This window comes from Humulus lupulus, chromosome 3, assembly GCF_963169125.1.
Source record: "Humulus lupulus chromosome 3, drHumLupu1.1, whole genome shotgun sequence".
NCBI lineage: Eukaryota > Viridiplantae > Streptophyta > Magnoliopsida > Rosales > Cannabaceae > Humulus > Humulus lupulus.
Window position 1 is genome coordinate 14,316,584 of NC_084795.1, and position 23,908 is coordinate 14,340,491.

General features: G+C 30.8%; 2 protein-coding genes across 2 annotated transcripts; both read left to right on the top strand.

Moving 5' to 3' along the window:
- Window positions 1-2,805: 2,805 nt before the first annotated feature.
- Window positions 2,806-9,164, top strand: LOC133822169 (protein DETOXIFICATION 29-like). Its single transcript, XM_062254413.1, has 8 exons — window positions 2,806-3,147; window positions 3,236-3,777; window positions 6,421-6,507; window positions 7,363-7,419; window positions 7,581-7,819; window positions 8,003-8,121; window positions 8,552-8,638; window positions 8,814-9,164. The coding sequence occupies exons 1-8, from the start codon at window positions 2,845-2,847 to the stop codon at window positions 8,883-8,885; spliced, it is 1,506 nt and encodes a 501-aa protein (XP_062110397.1). The 5' UTR covers window positions 2,806-2,844; the 3' UTR covers window positions 8,886-9,164.
- Window positions 9,165-17,078: 7,914 nt separating this feature from the next.
- Window positions 17,079-23,574, top strand: LOC133822170 (protein DETOXIFICATION 30-like). Its single transcript, XM_062254414.1, has 8 exons — window positions 17,079-17,489; window positions 17,568-18,109; window positions 18,361-18,447; window positions 22,324-22,380; window positions 22,506-22,744; window positions 22,867-22,985; window positions 23,101-23,187; window positions 23,359-23,574. The coding sequence occupies exons 1-8, from the start codon at window positions 17,139-17,141 to the stop codon at window positions 23,398-23,400; spliced, it is 1,524 nt and encodes a 507-aa protein (XP_062110398.1). The 5' UTR covers window positions 17,079-17,138; the 3' UTR covers window positions 23,401-23,574.
- The last annotated feature ends 334 nt before the right edge of the window (window positions 23,575-23,908 follow it).

The window sequence follows — 23,908 nt, forward strand, 5'->3', positions numbered from 1 at the left end:
TGGCTACAATTGAAAAGGCCTTATCAATAAAATTTCGATTTATTCGAGATCTAGACATAGGCAAAAATTCATTCTATACTTTCTTTTAATTACCTTTTGTGAAAAAATAAAATATCCCACTAGCAAAGGCATTTTACAATACGAAATATAGTGAATAGTACATGAATGCACTCGTGTGTTACGCGTCTACTCTACAGCGACGACATGTCGTCGCTATAGGAAGTGAAATTTGACTTAAATTTTTTGGCGGTTCACTTACCCACATTTTATATTTGGGTCCTACTGCAATGACATATCGTCGCAGTAGAGTACAAAATAACTGACCAGTGGATTATATTGGACTCTACAACGACGACATAGGGGGTGCAAATAGGCAACCAACTCTTGACGATTGAGTTTCCTAAGCATCCTACAGCAACAACAGGTCGTCGCTATAGATAAACATATTTCCCCTTTTTTTTTGACGAAGACCCTACAACGACGATATGTCATCGTCATAGAGTCACTTCCCGCCTCGTGTTCCCTCCAAAATCCTGGTACACTGTAGCGATGACGTGTTGTCGCTGTAGGGTATCAGGATTTTGGAGGGGATGGTCGTGTGTTGTTGATGACCTTACATCGACAATATGTCGTTGCTGTAACTTGATTTTTTAATAAATTAAGAAAAAATAATTTTTCGTAGATTTTGCCTACATACAGCGACGACTTCGTCGCAATAGATGTTGTCGCTATAAAGTCTTTTTCTTGTAGTGGGAGGTGACGACGAAAATGGCGAGGACAATGTTAAGAATGGTGGCAACGTTGAAGTGGAGCTCTGCCGCTGTAGGGAGGTGGTGGTGGTGGTGGTGGATCCATCATAATAGAGAAACAGAGAAGGGTTGAGACTTGAGAGATAGTTTGACAGAGATAGAGAGAAGGTTGGTAATGAGAGTGATAATTGTGTCCAAATTTACAAAATGGCATATTTTTGGGATGTTGAATTATGCTAGCCTATATAATAAATATGTTATACTATCATGCATAATACATGAATTTTTCCTTAAAATAAGCTAGCTAGCTCGTGATGTAGCTCATCCTTGAGACGACGATCATTGCTTTTTTTAATATATTGATCACTCATTATTTATGCCACTCTTCTTTCTTTATAGTTTGGCTACAACATCCTTCCTCAACAATTAATACTACAATTATGTTTGGTAGAGAGAAAAGAAATTAAGAAAGAAAGAAAATGTTTAAGATAGAAAAAAATATATATACTCTAATTGTTTGGTATAGATGAACGAAACAACATTAAATTATTTTATACCCCTAAAAGTGTTAATATAAGATTCATAAATAAGAGTACATTTGTAATTTAACATTGTCTTCTATCATGTGCATTATATTTGCACCACAAAAATATATATAGGCACCCTATTAATTAAAAAAAATTAATTTTTAAAATCATTTTTAACACTTTTTCTCAATATTTTTGTTAACATTCGTTAATTTCCTTTTTTTTATTTTGTTAATTTCAATAACTTTATTTTATCTTGTTTTCATATTTTTTTTAAAAGATAATGTATAATTTTTTTTAGAAAAAAACTCTTACTTTAACAAGTTTTTATATTTCTTTGTGTTTTAAAGTTTTTATTTAAATATTTAAATTTTATTTAATTTACATGTATTTTTTAGAATATGACAAAGAAAAAAAAAAGAGAAATGTGAGCATAAGTTGGAAAGAATATATATTATATATTAATTTTTAATAAAAATGGTGTATCTTAATCAAACTTTGGGTTGCAAATATAATGCTCAAAAAAAATTTCCACTCACTTCTCTTCTGATTTTGGAGAGGAAAAAATAGTGGGACCAACTTCATTTTTTTCTCCCTTCCTATTTTCCCCCATACTAAACATACAATTTTTTTTCTCTCTCCAAAATTTTCTTTCCTCCCTCTTTTCCCCTCTACCAAACATAATATAAGAGTATTGCTAGATAAACACTTAAATATTACACACATTTTTTTAGACGTTATGATGTGTATTTAATTTTAGGGTAAATATGAAAATTTCTCCCTAAATTATGACATCTATAGGGTTTTGCCCCTTGAACATTTTTTCGTGACGAAAATCCCACCTAAATTATAACAATTATTGTAAATGTGACCCTTATATTGTATTTCGTTCATTTTTTAAAAAAATTTGCTCATGCAGCACTGAATTTGCACTAATATGGCAGGATTTGACAGTTCAAATAGACAAATACATACATATATATAGTGATATAATGATAAATTTTGAAAATATGTATGTGCATGTTTAGAATTAATTTTTATATATTTAACATCATTAAACTTAATTTTCATTAATTTTAATTAGCTAAATAGACTCTCGTATTGTAATTATGCATGTAATGTGATTACATAACAAACTGTTTAAAAAAAATGAACAGAATGTAACAAAATAGGCGTATTTGCAGTGATTTCTATAGTTTATAAGATATTATTGCTACAAAAAATAGTTCATAGAACAAAATTCGACTAAACCTATAATTGAGGGGGAAAATTGCTATTTCTCCATAGTTTTAACTATGAATAATTTTAAGTGGGAACCAAGGTGTGGTACTAACCTACCAGAGTCTCGTGCAACTTAAATTAGAGCATTGAATATTTGATATTATGATGACCCGCATTAAATGGGTTGGTAGACATGAAAGAAATGGAACCCTGCATTTTACAATTTTGCCTTTACTTTTTAATGTAATAAAAACTGAAAAAGTAATTATGCTACAGTAAATATATATTTTCGAAAATATATATTAAGCGAATCCCAACATACTTGAAAAAAAATAGCATATAATAAAATGGAGAACGACAATGAACGACCATTGATTATCTCTTCCAGAACAGTACAAGATGAATCTCAAAACACCTTCAACAAAGCCGGCGACGCTCTTCCGATCGACGGCGCCGGCGAATTCTTCAAACAATTTTGCTTTGAATCAAAGAAGCTCTGGTACTTAGCAGGCCCCGCCGTATTCACTTCCATATGCCGTTACTCCCTCGGCGCCGTCACCCAACTCTTTGCCGGCCACGTCAGCACCCTCGCCCTCGCCGCTGTCTCCGTTGAGAACTCCGTCATAGCCGGTTTTTCCTTCGGCGTCATGGTAAAAAAAAAAAAAAAACTTCATCACTTTCACTTTTTTGGGTTTAGTTCACATAAGTTCATTTCATTGATTGTTTAATGGATCTCAGCTTGGCATGGGAAGCGCCCTGGAAACCCTATGCGGGCAAGCTTACGGGGCGGGTCAGGTTGATATGTTGGGCGTGTATCTACAAAGGTCTTGGGTTATTCTCTTAACCACGGGAGCTTTCTTAAGCTCTATATACGTATTTGCTGGGAAACTTTTGAGACTGATTGGCCAGACGGAGGAGATTTCAGAGGCGGCCGGGAGGTTCGCCGTTTGGATGATACCTCAGCTATTCGCTTACGCTATGAACTTTCCCATAGCGAAGTTCTTACAGGCGCAGAGCAAGATCATGGTCATGGCGGCCATAGCTGCAGCTGCTCTGGTTCTTCACACGTTTTTTAGTTGGCTTCTCATGCTGAAGCTTGGCTGGGGACTAGTTGGCGCCGCCGTGGTGTTGAACTTGTCGTGGTGGTTCATAGTGGTGGTTCAGATGGTTTATGTGTTTAGTGGGAGTTGTGGTCGAGCTTGGTCCGGGTTTTCATGGCTGGCTTTTCAGAATATATGGGGCTTTGTAAGGTTGTCCCTCGCATCGGCGGTCATGCTCTGGTGAGACAAGATTATTAGTCTTTTTAAAAAGAAATTAGTTGATAAATATAGTTTGGGGAAGGTAAAAAGTTTTTGAATTTTTTTTTATTGTAAAAAATAAAAATATGTTTGGTAGCTATATTTATTTTTTGTTTTTAAAAATAAAAAATAATAAATGTATATGATAATTTTTATTTTTACTTTTTGTTTAATAATATGAGGTACTAATTTAAATAAAAAAAATTAATAATGGATTAAAAAATTTTGAAAGTGAAAAAATTATATTTTCAAATTTTTTTAAATTTTAATTAAAATTTAAAAAAATAATAAATAAAAATAAAGTTACTAAATATATTTTATGTTTAATTATCAAATTTTTAATTAATTAAATAAAAAATTATTTTTTTCAAGTGTTACCAAACAACAGGCCTTAATTTATTTTACTTAGGCCTTAATTTATTTTACCAAACAACAGGCCTTAATTTATTTTACTTAGGCTTTAATTTATTTTACTTAAAACCAAGTTTTTTGAAAGAAAGAAAATTGAAAGTAGTATCGCTTTTTTCATGTCCCACGCTAATAATAGTCAAATATCATCTCATTCAAAAATAATGAATTATTTATCTCAAAAGCAGTCAATTATTCTATATTTTTATTTTTAAAATAAAATATTCATAAAATTTTCTTTAAGATGTTTAATGTAATAAATTAATTAGTAATACTACATAATATTTTTTGTGCAATATTAATATTTTATTGCACCAATTTCACTACTAACACCTCTAATTAATACTCAAATAGATAATATACAATTTTTTTGCGTTATTTTATATTTATTATTTGATTGTAACCCTTTGCATTATTTTATTGTTTGTTGATCTAGATCTAACTTAGTAGCTTATTTTACTAAATAAAATTTTAATACATAATATATAATACAATTTTACATATACACTTAATTTGGTAATATTTTTAGATAAAAAAATTTATAAATTTATTTTATTAAAATTTGTAGAAAAGTATAATTTCGAGAAATTTATAATGTATAGTATAAAAACAATATTAATTAAATACTAAATTGCTTGTTCGCATAATATATATATTAAATTTGTCTGTAGAATTCGACGTGCAAATAATATATTTTATAATACAAATTATAATTTATTATTTTTCATCTGCTTTCTCTCTTATAAACAATAATTTATGTAAAGCTTTATTTGAAAATGTATAAAACAAAGCAAAAATCAATTTTTCTTCTCATATTCATTGTATACATAAGAAAAACATAAAACCATGATAACAATGAATGTAGACCCCTTGCATAAATATGAAAGAACAAAATTTTGACAAAGTATTGTTGTGATACTGAACATAATATTAACTAATTACAAAAAAAAAAGTAAATATAATATTATTTATTTAGATTTTATGTTTTGATAAATTATTTTTAAAATTTTTTATTTTGATCAATTATTTTTTCGATCTTGAATTTTGTAAAATATTTTAAATAGACTCTTAAATTTAATTTTGATAAATAAAAAATTGAATATAATAACACAATTATTAAGCAAAATAATTCTATTTTTATTCTGAATTATTATTTTGATAAATTATTTATAAGTTTAATTTATTAAATGTCGATCAAATTCACATTTAAAATCTATTTTAAATTATTTTATAAAATAACAAATAATTCGTAAAAATATATTATTTAAATAAGTAATAAGTAATATGATAAAATATAAAGGACAAGACACAAAGTATATAAATCCTTATTAGAATGATATAAAAACAAAATGTCATGCGATTAAACTCTATCTTTTCTCGTCAATATCATTATGTTCGGTTTGGGGAACCGGGTTTGAGTGGTTTATTTATGACTTTTCTTGTCTTTGCATTTGCATTTGGGATAAGGAATGATTCCAATCCATCCAATTTAACATGTCAACTTGGAATTTTGGAATAGAATAATCGGCAAGGTCATTGTTTTTTTTTTGTTCTGATTGATGTTGACATTAATGAGTAAATAAGAAGGAATTTTTCGTTTTTATTTAAAAAAAAAAACAAATGGTCACAATTTCATTTTCTTTATTTTAAAAATATCTTTCTCAAAACACATATGATGACAGCTTTTTTTTTCAAATAATAATTATCATATTTTATCAAATCTTTATGTGGTGCCTCTAAAATAGGTTTTTTATTATTATTATTTTAAATTCAAAGCATATATATAATTTCTATTTTCTTTTTTAATACTGCTAGTTAATTTCAAATCATAGTAAAATAAAGTATTTATTATGAAAATAGTATGTACAAATTAATTAACTTTATATTATACAATATGTTTTTTTTACCCACATTGCCACCCTACTTACATATATTCCTTTTTACGGACATAAATAATACCTTGTAAAAAATTATTTTATATATATTTTGTAAAAAGAATGGCATCATAAAGTAAGGAACTATAAAAGTTTTAGCTTCACTAAGTCTCGCCACATTTGACATAATTTAACAATTTAATTTATGATTTGCTTATTTTTATTAAAAAAAATAATTTGATGATATTTGTGAAATCTCTTTTCTTTATTACAATAATCATTATAGGCTAATTTATAGTATATATTAGTTTTATATCACATTTTTACATTATTGTTTCCGCAGCTTGGAAGTGTGGTACTTTATGGCACTCATTCTATTTGCCGGATATCTAAAGAATGCAAAAGTTTCAGTCGATGCCCTATCAATATGGTAAGCAACTAATATTTACATGATATATTATGTTATTGTTCAAATTTAAAAAATATGCAATATATTTTCGGTTAATGCCAAAATATAGAATTTGTTTTTTTTTTAAAATAACTCCAAACTAAGTTTATAAATACTATATTAGTTAGATTAAAATAATCGCAGCTAATAAGATCTTACTTATGTTTAGTGTGTAGGTATATATATATATACAACGGCAAATAAATATTTTAGTTTATAAAATCATAAATTATATAAAATGTGTCTAAATTTTTTTTAATGAGAATACATTAATAAAATTATAAAAAGTAAAATACAAAAAATTATATGAGATAAGAGAAGAATACTAAAATCTCCATAAATGGGAAATTTACAATTATAAACATAAATTCTAAAGTATTTATAAAACTACCTTCAACCAATATATATTTACATAAATATCGGTGCCACATCAGCATAATATATTGGATTTTGAAAAAAAATTGGGAAATTCAGCTTCCCAAAATTTTTTATTTTTTCTGAGTTGTAAAAAGTTATTTTTTAGTTGCTTACAATACCGATAAGATATTAATTTGTCACTTTTTTTTTATCAAAAACTTTATTTTTAGATCATATTGTTTCAGTTGCTTTTGATTACCTTCCAAACTTATTCGTAGACATCTTAATATACTATTTAGTTATTTTTATATTATATTATGATATCTTACTATTTAAAATACATTTTGGTAACTTTTAAACTTATTAAAGAAACTAAGTTGTCGTATAATATAATGAAATGAGTTGTCATATAATGTTGTTGCCTAATTTATATATATATATATATAAGTTTAATACTAATAGTTTGTTTATTTGTTGCAGCATGAATATACTAGGATGGACCATTATGGTAGCATTTGGCTTTAACGCAGCAATAAGGTCAGTCTGATATTATGTTAAAGGACAATAAGAAAACTGAGTCATACACTTCTGTTGCCAATTCAACTAATATAAAAGAAAATTAATTTAGATTTGTAATTAAGAGTGTAATAATGTTAGATTAATAGAAGATTGATTAAATTAAGTACATATGTTTGCAGTGTGAGAGTGTCAAATGAGCTAGGAGCTGCTCATCCAAGAAGAGCAAAAATGTCGATGGTTGTGGCAGTAGTAACTTCGTTTATGTTTGGATTGGTGCTATCGCTAATTTTGATACTCACACGTAATCAATATCCTTCTCTATTTTCAACCGATACTGACGTTAAAGCTCTTGTGAAGCAACTCACTCCCGTGTTAGCAACTTGCATTGTCATTAACGACGTTCAACCTGTTTTATCTGGTAATAACAAATAAATTCAACTTAAATTGACTCTTCTAATATGAATTACAAACTAAGATATCATATATGATCATCACTACTCAATTTAACTATCCCAAAACCCTATCCTAGTCATATAGTTGCCTTTATTTGCTCTTATAATTCCCTCTGATTTTCTCATTGTGTGGGAATTGGGAAATTCAGGAGTTGCAATTGGAGCTGGGTGGCAAGCAGTTGTGGCATATGTGAACGTTGCTAGTTACTATATTTTTGGAATCCCATTGGGCCTCTTATTGGGCTACAAGCTCGACATGGGTGTGAGGGTAAGCAATTTCTTAAAGAATTTTAACACTTTTTTTTCTTCGCAAAAATACAATATTATATTTTAAAATTACATTTTTTAACTTTTTTATTATAATATTAGAGTCTCTAAATCAAATTCTAAATAAATCCCCTATATATTAAAACTTTATTCCAAGTTGTCAGAGTCTCAATCTCATGTTCTTGCAAGCTAAAAGCCTATTTCATAAGGTAAAATCAAAATCAGTTCAAGATGTCTTTATTTTTGCATTTGTAAAGTGGTGGTCTCTATTTATTTACTACCCGAAACTTCTTCAATGGTTGAGATAAGAAAAAGAGAATGAATTTCTTCGGATCAGAAGAGGTCAAAAGCAAAAAAGGCTAGTTTGATAGGAACAACTCTTGCAGCAATCTGTTGTTTAAAACTTTGCTGTTGTCTTATGTATATTTCAGGGAATTTGGTATGGGATGCTGTCTGGGACAGTGCTCCAAACTTGTATTCTCTTTTGGATGGTTTACAAAACCAATTGGAACACAGAGGTAATATTTATATTATTTTATTTTTAATTTTAATTTTATGGAACCAATGTTTTATATTTATTTAATTTCAAATCAAAATCACCTATTAGTAAATATTTCAACATATATTTGAGAAATTAATTGAACAAAAAAATGGTAAATTATTTAGCTCAAATGTGGGATGAATGAAATGCAGGCTTCTAAAGCTGAAAACAGGATAAAGAGATGGGGAGGAGGCCATTCTGAATCAGATGATGTTGAAAAATAAAAGTCAACACACCAGTGGTTTAACCTCAATGCAAATTTTGATTTTTTTTTAGGTATTAAAATTAAATGATTTAATTGATTAGTACCATGTTTTATGTTAGTGAGACATCGGTTTCGTTGATTAAAAAAACCATTGTCAAAGTCTAATGTTTGGTGGCAGTGGGCGAGAGCATTATGTGACTTATTTTTATAGGGATTTGGTGTGACTTGTTTTATAGGGTTTTGATGCAAAATGATTCTTAATAGTGTGTGAAAGTAAGTAAATATTTATTTTTTTTAATTTTGTAGTAAAATAGCATAATCATATTTTTAATATTATATATTACCAAATATATCATTTAGCAAATTACTATTTTATTCTAAATATTTTAATATTATAGTATATGTATGTTTGTTTTGTTTAATTAGTTTTTATTTTAAAGTTATTTTATTTATTTTTTCGTTTTTTATAGGTTATTGAATAATATATCATACCATAAAATACATATACTGAGTTGAAAAATAATATACCAACAAAACTTACAAAATTATTACTCAAAAAATGTATATACTATATTACCATTAAAATGTATATACCATTAGGGCCGGCCCTGAAAAAAAATGGGCCTAAGATGGTTTTAATAAATTTGAAAAAAATAGGCAATTTTGTATATGTAATTTTTTTATGTAATTTTAAATAAAATTAAACTAATATTTAGTAATATAAATACATTCCAAACCAATAATTCATTACATAAACTTATAAATTTCAATCTATTACTTAAATATTATACGTCTTGCATTTTTAGATGCAAAAGTATTAATTAAATTTGCATAATCAAGTTTTGCAACTATATCCTTTTCAATGGATAACATAGCTAAATCACTTAATCTTTATTGAGACATGGTTGAACGGATATAAGATTTGATCAAGGTCAATTTGGAAAAACTCCTTTCTGCATGGGCAACAGTGACCGGAATAGTTAGAAAAATCCTATAAGCAATCGAAGCATTTGGATAACTGCCATCCACTTCTTTTATATAGCTCAACACATCGATAGCTCTTTTGGTTTCGTTTGGTAAACTTTGACGCAACATATATAACTCTTGGTATAGGTCATCATTGTCAGGATCTGAAATCTCACCATGCTTCATTAAGTTTGTAAGATTGATACAAAAATTCTTCAAAGAGTCATCATCTGCAGACTTTAATTTCTCTGAATTGCCTCATTAAGTTTGTAAGATTGATACAAAAAAAAAAATTTCTTTGAATTGCCTCACACGTTTTGGTCCAGTTGGACCACTACATTTATATTTATTTAAACTAATTGGGCCGGCTGGGAAGGAAAGGCTGCTGGGCCTTATTTAAATTTTTTTTTCTTGAACACCAGTTGGGAAGGGGAAAGACTGTTGGGTGGGCCTTATTTAATTTTTTTTTTCTTTGAACACACTTAAGAGTTTACATGATATTTTTGGGCCCTGGGTAGGGGTGGGCCCTAGGCACGGGCCTAGCCCGCCTATGGCCAGGGCCGGCCCTGTATACCATGATACAAAATAATATACTATCATTATGTATAATAAGATAAAAACTAAATATCATTAAAAAATGATATATCATACCACAAAAAATATACACTAGTTGGAAAATAATATACCAAGTTTGGTATACTTTATTATAACTCATTAGTTCCTAAAACAAGTTTGAAGATAACGTAAAAATATCTTAAATAATAAGTGTAACGCACTGGTTAGCCAAGATCGTTACACTATGTATTTTAAATAGTACTTAACTTGCTAAACGAGTCATTGAGCCATAAACGTGCATCTAAATGTGATTAACGATCCTGGGTAAAAAAATTCGGTCAAAAGGAATGGATATTCCATTAATACATTAAGTTGTATATGGGATCCCATAATAAATGCTTAGAAAGTTATTTACAGTTCCAAAAAAAGTCATTACAACTCAAAAGTTATAACCCGCCGACCTAAGCAGCAAAAATAGGGTTTAACCCTAATTCCTCTGAGAAACCTTAGTCGTCGTGGTCAAGCGGCCACATATGTACACATCGTCACCTAAGCTCTCCAACCTATGGCTGGTCCAGCTTTCCTTTCTCCTTACCTCACCACATAGCACCCGTGAGCCGTGGCCTAGCAAGAAAACTTAAATATGCTCATAAGCAGTTAATAATACATTACTAAATCATAATAAACATGTCCAGCAGTAATAACTCTACTCATGCATGCATATCATTCATATAAGTGACTATAATGTCATATGGGACCAGATGCCCAAATTAAATTATTAACTTAATCATATCGAGCCTGTTGCCCAAGTTATATGATTAATAAACTACACTGGGGCCCAGTTCTAAGATATGAGACTAATAAGTCTTCCTGGGGCCCATTGCCCTATCTTCTGAATAACCAGCCTTGGAGCTGGCCCAGCATACCTAGCGCTTAAATTTTCCACGACCATTGGGTCGAACAAGCGTATGATGCGCTCTTGATTAGATCTAACCATATCGAACAGCGCTTAGAGCGCTATTGCCACCCTTGACTCATAAGTCAGTGCTTTTCAACTAGTGTTCAGTGCTATTGCCGTCCTTGACTAATAAATCAATGTTTTTTTAACAACGTTCAGTGCTACTGCCGTCCTTGACTAATAAATCAATGCTTTTCGACTAGCACTATTGTCGTCCTAAACTGATAAGTCAATGCCTTTCTCAATTATATAATGCTAACAAGCATTCATCATATAGAAAATATCCATATACAGAGCACTCAACATTTAATCAATATTCACAGGCATAATCATAATCATGCGCATTTATAGGGTCCAACGCCCTAATCAAGACTGTATTCAACATTCGAGCCAAGCCATAATCATGTACGTCACATAATGGGTGTAGTTTTCTTACCTCAGGTCCAAGTGTAATGTAAAATAAGAACGACCATCGAGCACGATCTTGATCCCGAGCCCCTAGCGATAACCTAGTCACAACTAAGTATAGATTCTCGTCAATAACGAGCAAACACAGGCTTCTGGACTAAGTCCTAGCCTCCGAGACATCGAATTCTATTGAACCGAGTAGTAGGATTGATCCCGAGCCCTAAGGTTTGAGTTCCCGCACTCAAAACCTCCATTGACCAAAAACTGTCATTTGCGCCGCGACGCACCCTATTAGGATTGCGACTCTCACAACCAGAGAGCCCAGTCCCAAAACACTCAGGACCAGGGCTGCGACGCTACCCAGCTTCAGTAAACCGTCAGACGTCTGAGTTCATGAGGGTCGCAGCGCGACCCCGCGAACTCAGTTTTTTCAGCCCAAAATCCTCTAAAAAAATCACCCCAAATTCATACCAAACTCACCATTCAATCACACAACACCCTTAGAACCTCTCAAGCATCAAAACACACGGTTCCGATAGATCAAAAACTCACCAAACCGTGAAATCCAAATCAAAACTCAAGAAACATAAGAAAACGGAAACTTAGAAATTCAAAGCTTAAATTACCTCTGATTATGTCGTTTTTCAACTAAATCATTCGACTATCAAGCTTCTAATCTTTCCTAAAATCGTTATGACTCTAACCTTGCTTGAATCTTAGCCCTAAAACTTGAGTTTCCTTCGAAAATGTTAACGGCATAAAATGAGAGAACGGGAGTGGGAGAACAAGAGTGTTGAACGTACAACTGTTTATGACAGGTTACTTAGGGCTTAAGTAACCTTAAACAAACCCCAAGGCTCGAGGTCCCAAAAACGCCCCCGAGGGTAAAATAGTTAAAATCCCCAGAATTTTCTTCTAATCTCACTAACTCTCAATGTATCATCAAATAATCATTTCCATTACCCAATATCCCAGTAATGTACTAAATACCCAAAATACCCCTTGACTCACTCTGAGTTAAGTATTGGTCTCGTTAACTTGCTCCCTGTATCGCCTCATGCCAAGTAACTCGAATATATCCACATAATAATGTGGTCTCACACATATATTGCATATATGCCAAATATACCCGTAACGGGCCAAATTACAAAAATTTCCATTATGATAAGAAACGGACCCACATGTATATTTAATACACCTAAACATGCATATTATGTCATATCATAGTATAACTTACATAACAAATATATCACATAAGCACATAATTTTCATAATTTGTCATCCTAGCCCCATAATCAAGGCTCTAAGCCTTATTAGGTAATTTGGAACGTTACAATAAGACGTTTTAATATAACCTAAAAAAAACTAATCATTATTGTAAGATAAAAAAGTTTCATCAAATAAATTTTGGAGGTAATTAAAATGAATATGAAATAATATGCTCTAATTTTTTTTTTTTTTTGTGCTTATCACCATCATAATTAACAAAAATATTACTTTTAAAAACTCAGAAAAATGGAAAATTCGGGATTTCTGAAATATTTTCAATTTATGTATATTATTTTTGAAATCCAGTACTTTTTGATGATATGCCAATGCATTTTTGTAAATAAAATTTTGTAAGTGATTTTTATAATTATTTTATGTTATATGTACATAATTATAAAGCTCCCACTATATTTCTCCTATAAATGATTATTTTCTTTGTTTTGGCTACAATTTTAGGGAAGGAAAAAAAATGGAAGATTTTATTATCTTATTTTAGAATATTCAATTAAAAAAAAAGAGATGGATTTATTTTAACAACGTGAAGATTCTATGTAATGTAATTTCTTAGAATTTATAGATTTTATAATTATATTATGGAAAAAAGTAAAGAAAAATTATAGTATTTTTTCTTACAAAATAGTTCCAAAGCAAAGCATTTAAATTTTCAGTAAAACCATGACAACCAAAAATAAGGAATTGTGACTTGTTTTCCTCTACTGAATTAATGATGTTAAGGAAGATAAACTGTAATATTGTGAAAAATTGAACATAAGGTTTGCAAGTATATGGGCCTGTTTGGGACCGATTTAAAAAAAAGTTAAAGTTATCTTTTGAAAAAATTGTGTAATAATAGTGTTGGGTAAATAATAAGAAAATAACTTAATGAAAAATTTATGCAGAAGTTATTATTATAAACCAAACCCTTATAATTATAAACCAAACCCGACCTGGTATTTAGCTTTTTTTGAAAATAACATTTTGAAATTTTTTTGTAATAAATTTATTTATTATATATTACTCAAGATAAAAATATTTAAAATAAATTAATATTATAATAAAATAAATAATATTTAATTCTTAAATATTTTTTTGTTTAAAAAATATTTTTATAATATATATTTAATAGATATTATTTTATTTTAGTAAATTTAAACCAATAAATTTAATATAGAGTTTATTATATACTATAAATTATTTTTATATATCATAGCATTTTTAAATTATAATTTATAAAAAACATATCAAATTCATGTTTTTGGAAAAAAAAAATTAAAGACATAAAAAATGAGAATTTTGAGATAGCTTAAGTTTTACATATTTGTGATTATATCATGAACAAGATTATAGTACAATTATAATATATATACACAATAATATATATTATATAATATAATATTTTTTTTGTTTATGATCACTTTATTAGTCTTTTATCAAAAACATACTTAATTTAAACATGTGAATTTGTTTTAATAAAATAAAACAAATATAACATACCGATGTGATTTTTTCAACTTACAATACTTTAAAATATGTAATTTACCAAATACTTAGTAAATTTTCTCCACAACACAACTACAGCTGTTTTTTCTCACGATACAACTGCAGTTAATTTTCGCAACAACAGAGCTACATCTGTACCAAACTCGCTCATATAATTAAGAGATTTTTCAAGATTTTTGAAGAAATTTCTATTTTGGCAAAGCTCTTACAAGGGAAAAGGAATGGCCGTCCTTAATACATAGCAACACTTTGTTGGATCTTTGGCCTATTCTAACTGGTCAAATGGATGGTGTCTCATTCATTTTTAACTGGCCCTCCTAAAATTAGTAAGATCTTCATTATTGTTGACCGAACATCTAATCATGTTCATATCAAATATCGCTCTTGTCCGAGTTATTAGACACGAGCTTGGTAGTCATTCTACCCTATCCTGCTTGGAGCAGAGTACCAAGGAGTCGCACTATGTTTAAATATATTTATTTTGGTGGTAGACCATGCCCAACAACAACTTTTAGCCTTTCAAACATTTATTCTCAACATATTTAAGATCATATATGCCCATCTAATAATTCATATTTTAAAAAAACTAAGAGGCTACTTTGAATGGCCTTGTTTCAAAATAATTAATCCATAGAGGTTGTTTCTGCCACTTGCGACTAGCTTAAATAGTTGGATGTGTGAGTGTGTAAGGGAACGTTGAATTCAATTTCCGACAAAAAATAGAGATTGATTCTAATAACGAATCTCTCTTTAATTTAATTTCTCGTTCATACCTATTTTAAGCCAAAATTATTATGTGAAATATTTTATCGTTTCCAATCATGAACCATTCGTATAAACTTATTTAAAATCTAAAGGGAAATTTGCGGCATAAATATCCATTTTGTTCATTTTGTTGCTGATAAGTTCCTAATTTTTAAAAATTGCGGCATAAATACTTATTCTGTTCATTTTGTTGCTAATAAGTACCCAATTTTTAAAAATTGCTGCATTAATACTCAAAATTCCATTTTTTAGACTCTGCCGTTGGTACCCACTTAACAGAGTTACTATTAAGGACACGTGTACTGTCCTGATAATTCTTTTTTTTTTTCACCTAATTAATTAAGAAAATACAATAAGTATCATCAATAATGTGTCTAGCTTTATTTTTAGCCCGATAAAAAGTCCAAGAGGAAACTTTAGAGTACTTACTATCAGATGTCATCTGTATGTAAGACTTTAGAGTACTAATTTTTATTTTAATTAGTTTTATGTATTTTCTTAATTAATTAGGTGAAAGAAAAGAAGAATTATCAGGACAGTACACGTGTCCTTAATAGTAACTCTGTTAAGTGGGTACCAACGGCAGAGTCTAAAAAGTAGAATTTTGAGTATTAATGCAGCAATTTTTAAAAATTGGGTACTTATTAGCAACAAAATGAACAAAATGAGTATTTATGCCGCAATTTTTAAAAATTGGGTACTTATTAGCAACAAAATGAACAAAATGAGTATTTATGCCACAATTTTCCCAAATCTAAATATATATAGATTAACACTTTTTTTCCTAATTAATTAATTTCACACCATCAATTATTATTTATAATTTAAAAACGTATAATTTAATCCTCCTCACAACTCACGTTCTCCTGCTGAATGAATAAATTAATGACTCAGTCTAGTATAGCTTTCTTTTCTTTTTTAGTTCATTTGAATTTTGATCAAAGGCGTAAGGTAAGAGTCATGTGCACTCTCTCATCTATATATAATGACAATAGTTAGTGTTAAAACCTTAAGTAAACCCATAAATTAATTAATATATGATATGATTAGGTATGACTAACCAAGAGAAGAAGAGCAGCTATAGATTTACTTCTTAAAAACAGTAAATAGAAACAATAGAACAAAAAGATAAAAACAATTAACCCTAACTAACACACAATATATAAATACAGTATAATATTCTTTTTAAATAATATAGTGTCATTAATTAATTATACTCTACACCAACTCCCCGGCCAGGGCCCCAACCTCATTATTCATGACCACAAATATCTATCAGATCAGACCTTAGTAATATCTCTGTGACATCTCTGTCAAAATCAACATAACCATATCATTTCATATAATTTATTTGTAAAATGAAAAGAAAAAAGAAAAAAAAACCTTTTACATGTGAATGTAGATAGATAGTGACCTTTAAAATAATTGGTTTTGCGTTCTCACTAATTTTCATAATTTTTTTTACAAAATAACATCTGCTTAAAAAATCTACAAATGGCCTAAATGTTTTGATTGATTGTCTAAAATTTTCTCCTAGCAGGCTAAATTCTTTTATCAATTAACAATTATATAAAAATTTTGACAAAAATTGCGTTTCTTATAGAAACCATTTTCAAAAGAATTATAAAAAAATAATGTAGATTATAAAATAACTTTAAAAAATAGTTGAATTTTACAACTACCATCATTTATTTATATTGGTATATTTCATACCAACTCGATCAGTAAATTTAATTTAAATAGAAATATAATAAATTTGGTAGCCATATATAAATATTGATATAAGTATGGACTATTATTGTTTTCTTCACGACTCTCTATACTAATTTAATTGTTCATTCAAAATCAGTAATGGAGGAGGATAACAGGCATCCACTTCTCTCCAGAAGAGAAGAGGAAGATCACCACCAAAGCTTAGGCGGTGGCTATGGTGGTAAACCAAGATCTACTTCGTTCACTTCCTCATTCACCGCCGACGCCGACGACATCGAGCCGATTAACGATGCCCGTAGTTTCTTCAAAGAATTTTCTATCGAAACAAAGAAGCTATGGTACATCGCCGGTCCCGCCATTTTCACTTCTGTTTGTCAATACTCCCTTGGCGCCATCACTCAAGTGTTCTCCGGCCATATCGGCACTCTTGAACTCGCCGCCGTTTCTATCCAGAACTTCGTCATCTCTGGGTTCACCTTCGGCGTGTTGGTACGCGAATATTTAAATGAATTTATATAAAATTGATTTTGAATTTGAGTTTGAGTTTGGGTTTTGATTGAATTGAAGCTCGGAATGGGGAGCGCATTGGAAACGCTATGCGGGCAAGCATTTGGGGCCGGTCAGCTGAATATGATGGGGATCTATATGCAGAGATCATGGATCGTCCTAATCGTAACAGGCTTAATACTGAGCTTGTTCTACATATTCGCGGAGCCGATTTTGCTACTGATAGGGCAGACGCCGGAGATTTCGAAGGCGACTGGTGTTTTCTGTCTGTATATGGTTCCGGAGATCTTCGCCTACGCGATGAACTTTCCGATTGCCAAGTTCTTACAAGCGCAGAGCAAGATCATGGTTATGGCGGCAATTGCGGCGATTGCTCTGGTTCTCCACACGTTTTTCAGCTGGCTATTTGTGCTGAAGCTGGGGTGGGGTTTGGTCGGAGCCGCCGTGGTGATGAACACGTCGTGGTGGTTTATAGTGGTGGCTCAGCTCCTTTACATCTTCAGTGGGACTTGTGGTGAGGCTTGGTCTGGCTTTTCGTGGAAGGCCTTTCACAATCTTTGGGGTTTTGTTAAACTATCGCTCGCTTCCGCCATAATGCTTTGGTTAGTAATTGAAAAGTAGTTAATTCATATATAGACAAAATATGATTTAAAACTTTATCCTCAAAAAAACACACTTTATTAAACTTTTTTTTTGGCAATATGATATAAAAATATAGCCCATGATTGTATGTGTTACGGTGTATATGAAATATGATGTGTATACATATATAATTATTTGTAAAAAGAGGACCGCCATTTGTGAATACTTTGCATGGGAACTTTATCAAGTGTAATTTTGCATACTTGTGCAGTTTGGAGCTATGGTACTTTATGGCACTTATTATCTTTGCTGGATATCTCAAGAATGCACAAGTCTCTGTGGATGCTATGTCGATATGGTATGTCTTTTTTTTTCCTTCTTTCTTTTCCAATTAATATATATTAATTCGATTATCCCATTTGTCTATTTAGTGTGGTATTTACGAAAATTACGCCCACATCCCCGCTTTATAAAAATATATTAAACTTATCACACCTTTTGACTGGATTTTATGTAGAGTAGCATTCTGGATTTTATAAGGTAAAATGTATGGACCTAAAATGATGCAACTTTTTGTCAATGCTTTTGTCGGAGATGTTTCAATTAGTTTATAGGAGTCATATAAAGTTTCAAACCTTCAATCTTTCACTGCATTTCACAAAAATGCAGGGTTTCTTTTGGGAAATTAAAATTTTTATTCTTCATGAGGTCGCTTATAACAAAAAAAAATGAATTCTTATTTGCATACCACATTTTCATGCGACTATTTTACTTGTTTTAAAAAATGTACCTCTTATTATTTCTTTCATCTCTCTTTCTAGTTCACTCTTCTCCTCCCACTGCCACCATCGCTAAGGCCAAAGATGCCCCTCCATCACCACTCACCCACTTCTATTTTTTTCTTAGTTTTCTCTTCTCTCTTTCCCCCTCCATTTCTCATCTCTCATAAGTAATCTATGGCGATAAAAAAAAAATACCCACGATAGATTTTAATGATTTAAAACTAAAACCCACTAAAATTTCACTTAAGACACTAGTTTATACATTTTGAACAGATCTTGTCATGATTTTTTTACTTTTTTTTTCTTCAATTTTTTTAGATTTGAAACGTAAAAATTTATAGAAAACTCGATACACCTCGATGCTCTGCTCGATGGGCCCTTAAATCATGATTTTCATGAAAAAAATGATCTACCTTGATGAAATTCGACACACCTCAATGTAATTCATAAAAATGCATAACTTTTCAATTGAGTGTCCGCTTGAGGTGATTTTTTTTTTAAAATACCCCAAATTTTTTGAATTTGGGTATGTTTTTAAGCTTTTAACATCTCAAATATGTATATAAATATCTCAAACATGTAGATCTCAAAAAAAATACTCAAATTAAAAAAAAATCACCTCAAACGGACACTTGAGTGAAAAATTATGCATGTTCAATGAATTGCACTAAGGTGCATCGAGGTCTATGGAGGTGGCATCGAATTTCATCGAGACAGATCATTTTTTTCACAAAAATCTTGATTTTTAAGGTCCCATCGAGTTGCATTAAGGCAAATCCTTTTTTCACAAAAATCTTGATTTTTAAGGTTCCATCGAGTTGGGTATCGAATTTCTGCAAATTTCAGATCTGAACAAAAAAAAAATCCAAAAAATCATGCTCAGATTTGTTCGAAATGTATATATTAGTGTTTTAACTTAAAGTTTTATTAATTTAAGCTTTGAATCATCAAGAAAAATTAATGGTATTAATGTGCTTCAAGGTGAGAGGAGATGGTGTTAATAGAGGTCTACCTTCCACAGTAATGGCATAGCTCCTCCTCGTGGTGAAGGATGATTCTGAACATTTTTTCACAATAATGAGTTGTGAGGGCAGTGTTGTGGCTTTTGTAGGTAGAAGTAGTGATGCTCACAGGTAGGGGTGGCAATTCGTGTTATCGTGTCGACACGATTATGACACGACACGATTAGAGTAAACCCGTACACGACACGATTATTATTTGTGTCAGAAATCCAAACCCGTACACGACACGATTATCTTAGCGGGTCACACGTGTCGACACGATAACACGTTTAATAAATTTGTCATTTGACACAAATCTAAAACTGACACGATTAATACACAATTAAACGTGTAATGACACGACACGAAATTGACACGATTAACATAATATAAATAAATTAAAATGTTTATATAATCTTAAACGTGTCTTAAGCGTGTCATTTTCGGGTTAAGCGGGTTGACCCGAAAATGACAAGTTTAATAAACGTGTTAAACGTGTCGACACGATTATGACACGAAAATTAAATGTGTCACCCAAACCCATTTATTTCGTGTCATTTTCGAGTCGTGTCATCGTGTCGTATCGAAAATTGCCAGCCCTACTCACAGGGCGGGGAATTGGCAGGGAGTGCTCCCCCCGTCCCAGTCCTCATTTTATAATTTTAATCTCTGTCTCCTTCCTGTGCTCGCCCCATCCCCACTTATTTCCCATCAGGGACGAGGTGGGGAGTCCTCTATTGGGGTGGGAAATCCTAACAAGAACTCATTTATTTAAAAAAATTAATTTTATAATAAAATAGTAAATATTATGTAAATTAAAACATTGTACGGTATTTATGATTTAAAATACTAAACATTATGCCAAATAAAATTTTAAATTTTAAAAAACTAGTAATATACTACAATAATATATAAAGACAAATATTAAATACATATAAATATTACAAAAGTATATAATAATTTAAACGAGCCTTGTTGGAACGGTGAGTGTCATCTCTATTTCTACTCCATTTAATATTCAGTGATTAAAAATTATCATTTTACCTAACTCGTTTCCTATTTAGATAAGGATTCCTCGCCCCTATTAAGAGTGTGGTCCCCATGAGAGCTCATTCCTATGATGAAAATGTGGATACCTAAATAAAAAGATACGAGAAAAATGAAAGAGAGAGAGAAAAGAGAAATATAAGAAGGGTATTTTGGGAAAAATCACAAACAATATTTTTTTTATTTAGTATGTAATGTGTAATTATTTTTTTGATTTAGCCCCACATATAATGCCTAAAATCTATCAGTCATCGAAACCTGGCGAGATCGGGATGTGTGACAGACTCACGTGGGCAAAAGCAATTAGCTAAAATACAAGATAAAGCAATCTAAGCGAATAAGCTGTAGCTCATTAGAAGTTATCGTCCATATAAATATATGGCCAATTCTACATTAATATTTAGAAAAGACACGGCTACAGATAGTGTAACGTGGGTGGTAGGGGCTGTAGAGCGGTGTGAGCGAACGAGTACCACGAGGTTTTTATATTGGTAGCAAAGAAAGGTTATATGGAGTACCAACTACCACGTGAGTATTCTCACAACTTCCACGTGTTTTATTTTAGGGGCTATTTAGAATTTTTGTCCCCCTAAATTATAATTTATGCTTTATTTTTTTTAATGTTAAAAATTTTCTCAAACTTTTCACTATATTGTAAAATGAGATTTTTATCCAATTTTATCTAATTTAACTAACGGCATATTAATGTATTTCTTTGTTTGTTGATGTGTTTTGGTCACATCAATACCACATATGTAATTTAAAAAATTAAAAAACTCTTTTTTTATTAAAAATTAATAGATTTTAAATAAATCATTACACTACAAATAATTTAAATTAAATAAAAACTTACAAAATTAATTTTTTTATAAACTATGATTTATTTTGAATTTATTAATTTTAATAAAAAAAAATTTAATACTGGCATGGTCAAGACACATCAACAAAATAAAGAGTCAAGTAAGCATGATGTTAGTCACATTAGACAAAATTAGACGGAAGGTCCACTTTAAAGAATTTTAACAGTCCAAAAAATCAGGGACATGATAATGTATATGTCATATTTTGGAGTCAAAAATCCTAAATAACCTATTTTATTTTTTTGTGGGAAGTAATTCGGCTGGTTGTAGGGTTAGGGATATCCCAAGAATAAAGACAATAGGACAGCTATTTATATTACATTTTTTTTCTTTTTAAGGTGTAATTTTTTTTAATTACGCAATTAAATTGGCCAGTAACAGAGCATGTTTGTGTCACCATGGAGGTGATATATTATTTGCTTTAGACAAGTTTATCACCATCTTGTAATTTGTGTCTACATATAAATTATTTAGTGTCCTTTTTCTCAATGTTCACGCATTATTCTTGTTATGTTCTTCAAACTAATTTATGTCTAATTTGCAGCATGAACATATTAGACTGGACAATCATGGTATCCGTAGGCATGAATGCAGCTATTAGGTAAGTTCATACAGAACTAGAATGATTAGTGACTTGGATTTCATTCGTAAAAATAAAATTTACATATGTTGATAACTTTAGTGTGAATGCACAAAATGAATTGATGATATTGGTTTGTACTGTAGTGTGAGAATATCAAACGAGTTAGGGGCAGCTCACCCAAGAACAGCAAAATTCTCAGTGGTGGTGGCTGTAGTAACTTCGTTTATATGTGGTCTTCTCCTAGCGCTTCTCCTCATTGTCTCCAGGAATCAATATCCCGCCATATTTTCCATTGACACTCAAGTTCAGAATGTAGTCAAGGATCTCACACCAGTGCTTGCTGTCTCTATTCTTATCAACAACATTCAACCCACACTCTCAGGTAAGTGCCTTTAACTGTTTCCCTAGTTAGCATCATATATTTCACTTCGCCATTGTTCATAACGATGAGAACTGTATCAACATGTACCCCTTTCATGTTTTTTCACTTTGATGCCAACTCAGGGGTTGCCATTGGAGCTGGATGGCAAGCTGCAGTGGCTTACGTGAACATTGCTTGCTATTATGTGTTTGGAATCCCTTTGGGCCTAGTTTTGGGTTACAAACTCAACATGGGTATCACAGTAAGTAACATTTCTCTCATGTTGCTTGAAACTTGAAAATCATACCTTATTAGCCTTATCTTTTGTCCAGTAGAAGAACTGAAACGCTCATTTTTCTTGATCTTGCAACTGCCAGGGAATTTGGTATGGAATGCTGGCGGGAACTGTGCTGCAGACTGGTGTTATATTCTGGATAGTGTATAGAACCAATTGGAACAAAGAGGTTAGTTATTTTCATTGTTCTCGTCTAGGCCTATGCTGTCTAAAAATACTAATTATGAAACTGAAAGATGCTCCATTTTTCACAATGAATTGATGATTAGATATTTCAATTATAAACGAAAGCCACTAAGTGCAAAACATGCAGTTATAACTTGAGAGTGATGAAATGCAGGCATCTTTAGCTGGAGACAGAATAAAGGAGTGGGGAGGCTAGTTACTAGAGAGCTATGCAGACAAGAGTGAAAAGCTATGTCAAAGAACGAGGATGCGAAATTAATGTAGGAAGCAGCAGTTTCATTAATTTGTTTGATAAATTACATTGGCAGTCTGGCCATGTTGAGCCAATTTTCTGCAACAATTAGAAATGAATAAACAATCTGCTCTTTAACCTCTCCAAGAAAAAGAAAAATAATAAAATTGTTTCTCAATAAAGGAACTAAAGAAACAAGAACTATTTAGAGAAAATTTGAATAAAATTCCTCAGAAGGTTACAACTAAACAACTAATATAACAACTTTAACAAAAAAGAAAGCTAAAGAGAACAATTTGTGTTATGGTTATCATCCCCCCTCAAGCGAAAGGGTGTTTGAACCACTTTCAGCTTGGATTTTGAGGTACTGAAAGCGATCAATAGGCAGTGGTTTAGTCAATACATCTGCAATTTGGTCCACAGATGGTACATAACGAACAACAAGAGATTTCTCCACAATTTGGTCTCTAAC

What these genes read in the sequence shown, in the direction of transcription:
- LOC133822169 (XM_062254413.1), top strand. Translation starts at nt 2,845, where the DNA reads ATGGAGAACGACAATGAACGACCATTGATTATCTCTTCCAGAACAGTA. An exon ending in GGCTTTAACGCAGCAATAAG is followed by an intron (nt 7,420 to 7,580) that starts GTCAGTCTGATA and finishes ATATGTTTGCAG; the next exon opens with TGTGAGAGTGTCAAATGAGC. An exon ending in CGTTCAACCTGTTTTATCTG is followed by an intron (nt 7,820 to 8,002) that starts GTAATAACAAAT and finishes TGGGAAATTCAG; the next exon opens with GAGTTGCAATTGGAGCTGGG.
- LOC133822170 (XM_062254414.1), top strand. Translation starts at nt 17,139, where the DNA reads ATGGAGGAGGATAACAGGCATCCACTTCTCTCCAGAAGAGAAGAGGAA. An exon ending in AACTCAACATGGGTATCACA is followed by an intron (nt 22,986 to 23,100) that starts GTAAGTAACATT and finishes TGCAACTGCCAG; the next exon opens with GGAATTTGGTATGGAATGCT. An exon ending in GAACCAATTGGAACAAAGAG is followed by an intron (nt 23,188 to 23,358) that starts GTTAGTTATTTT and finishes GATGAAATGCAG; the next exon opens with GCATCTTTAGCTGGAGACAG.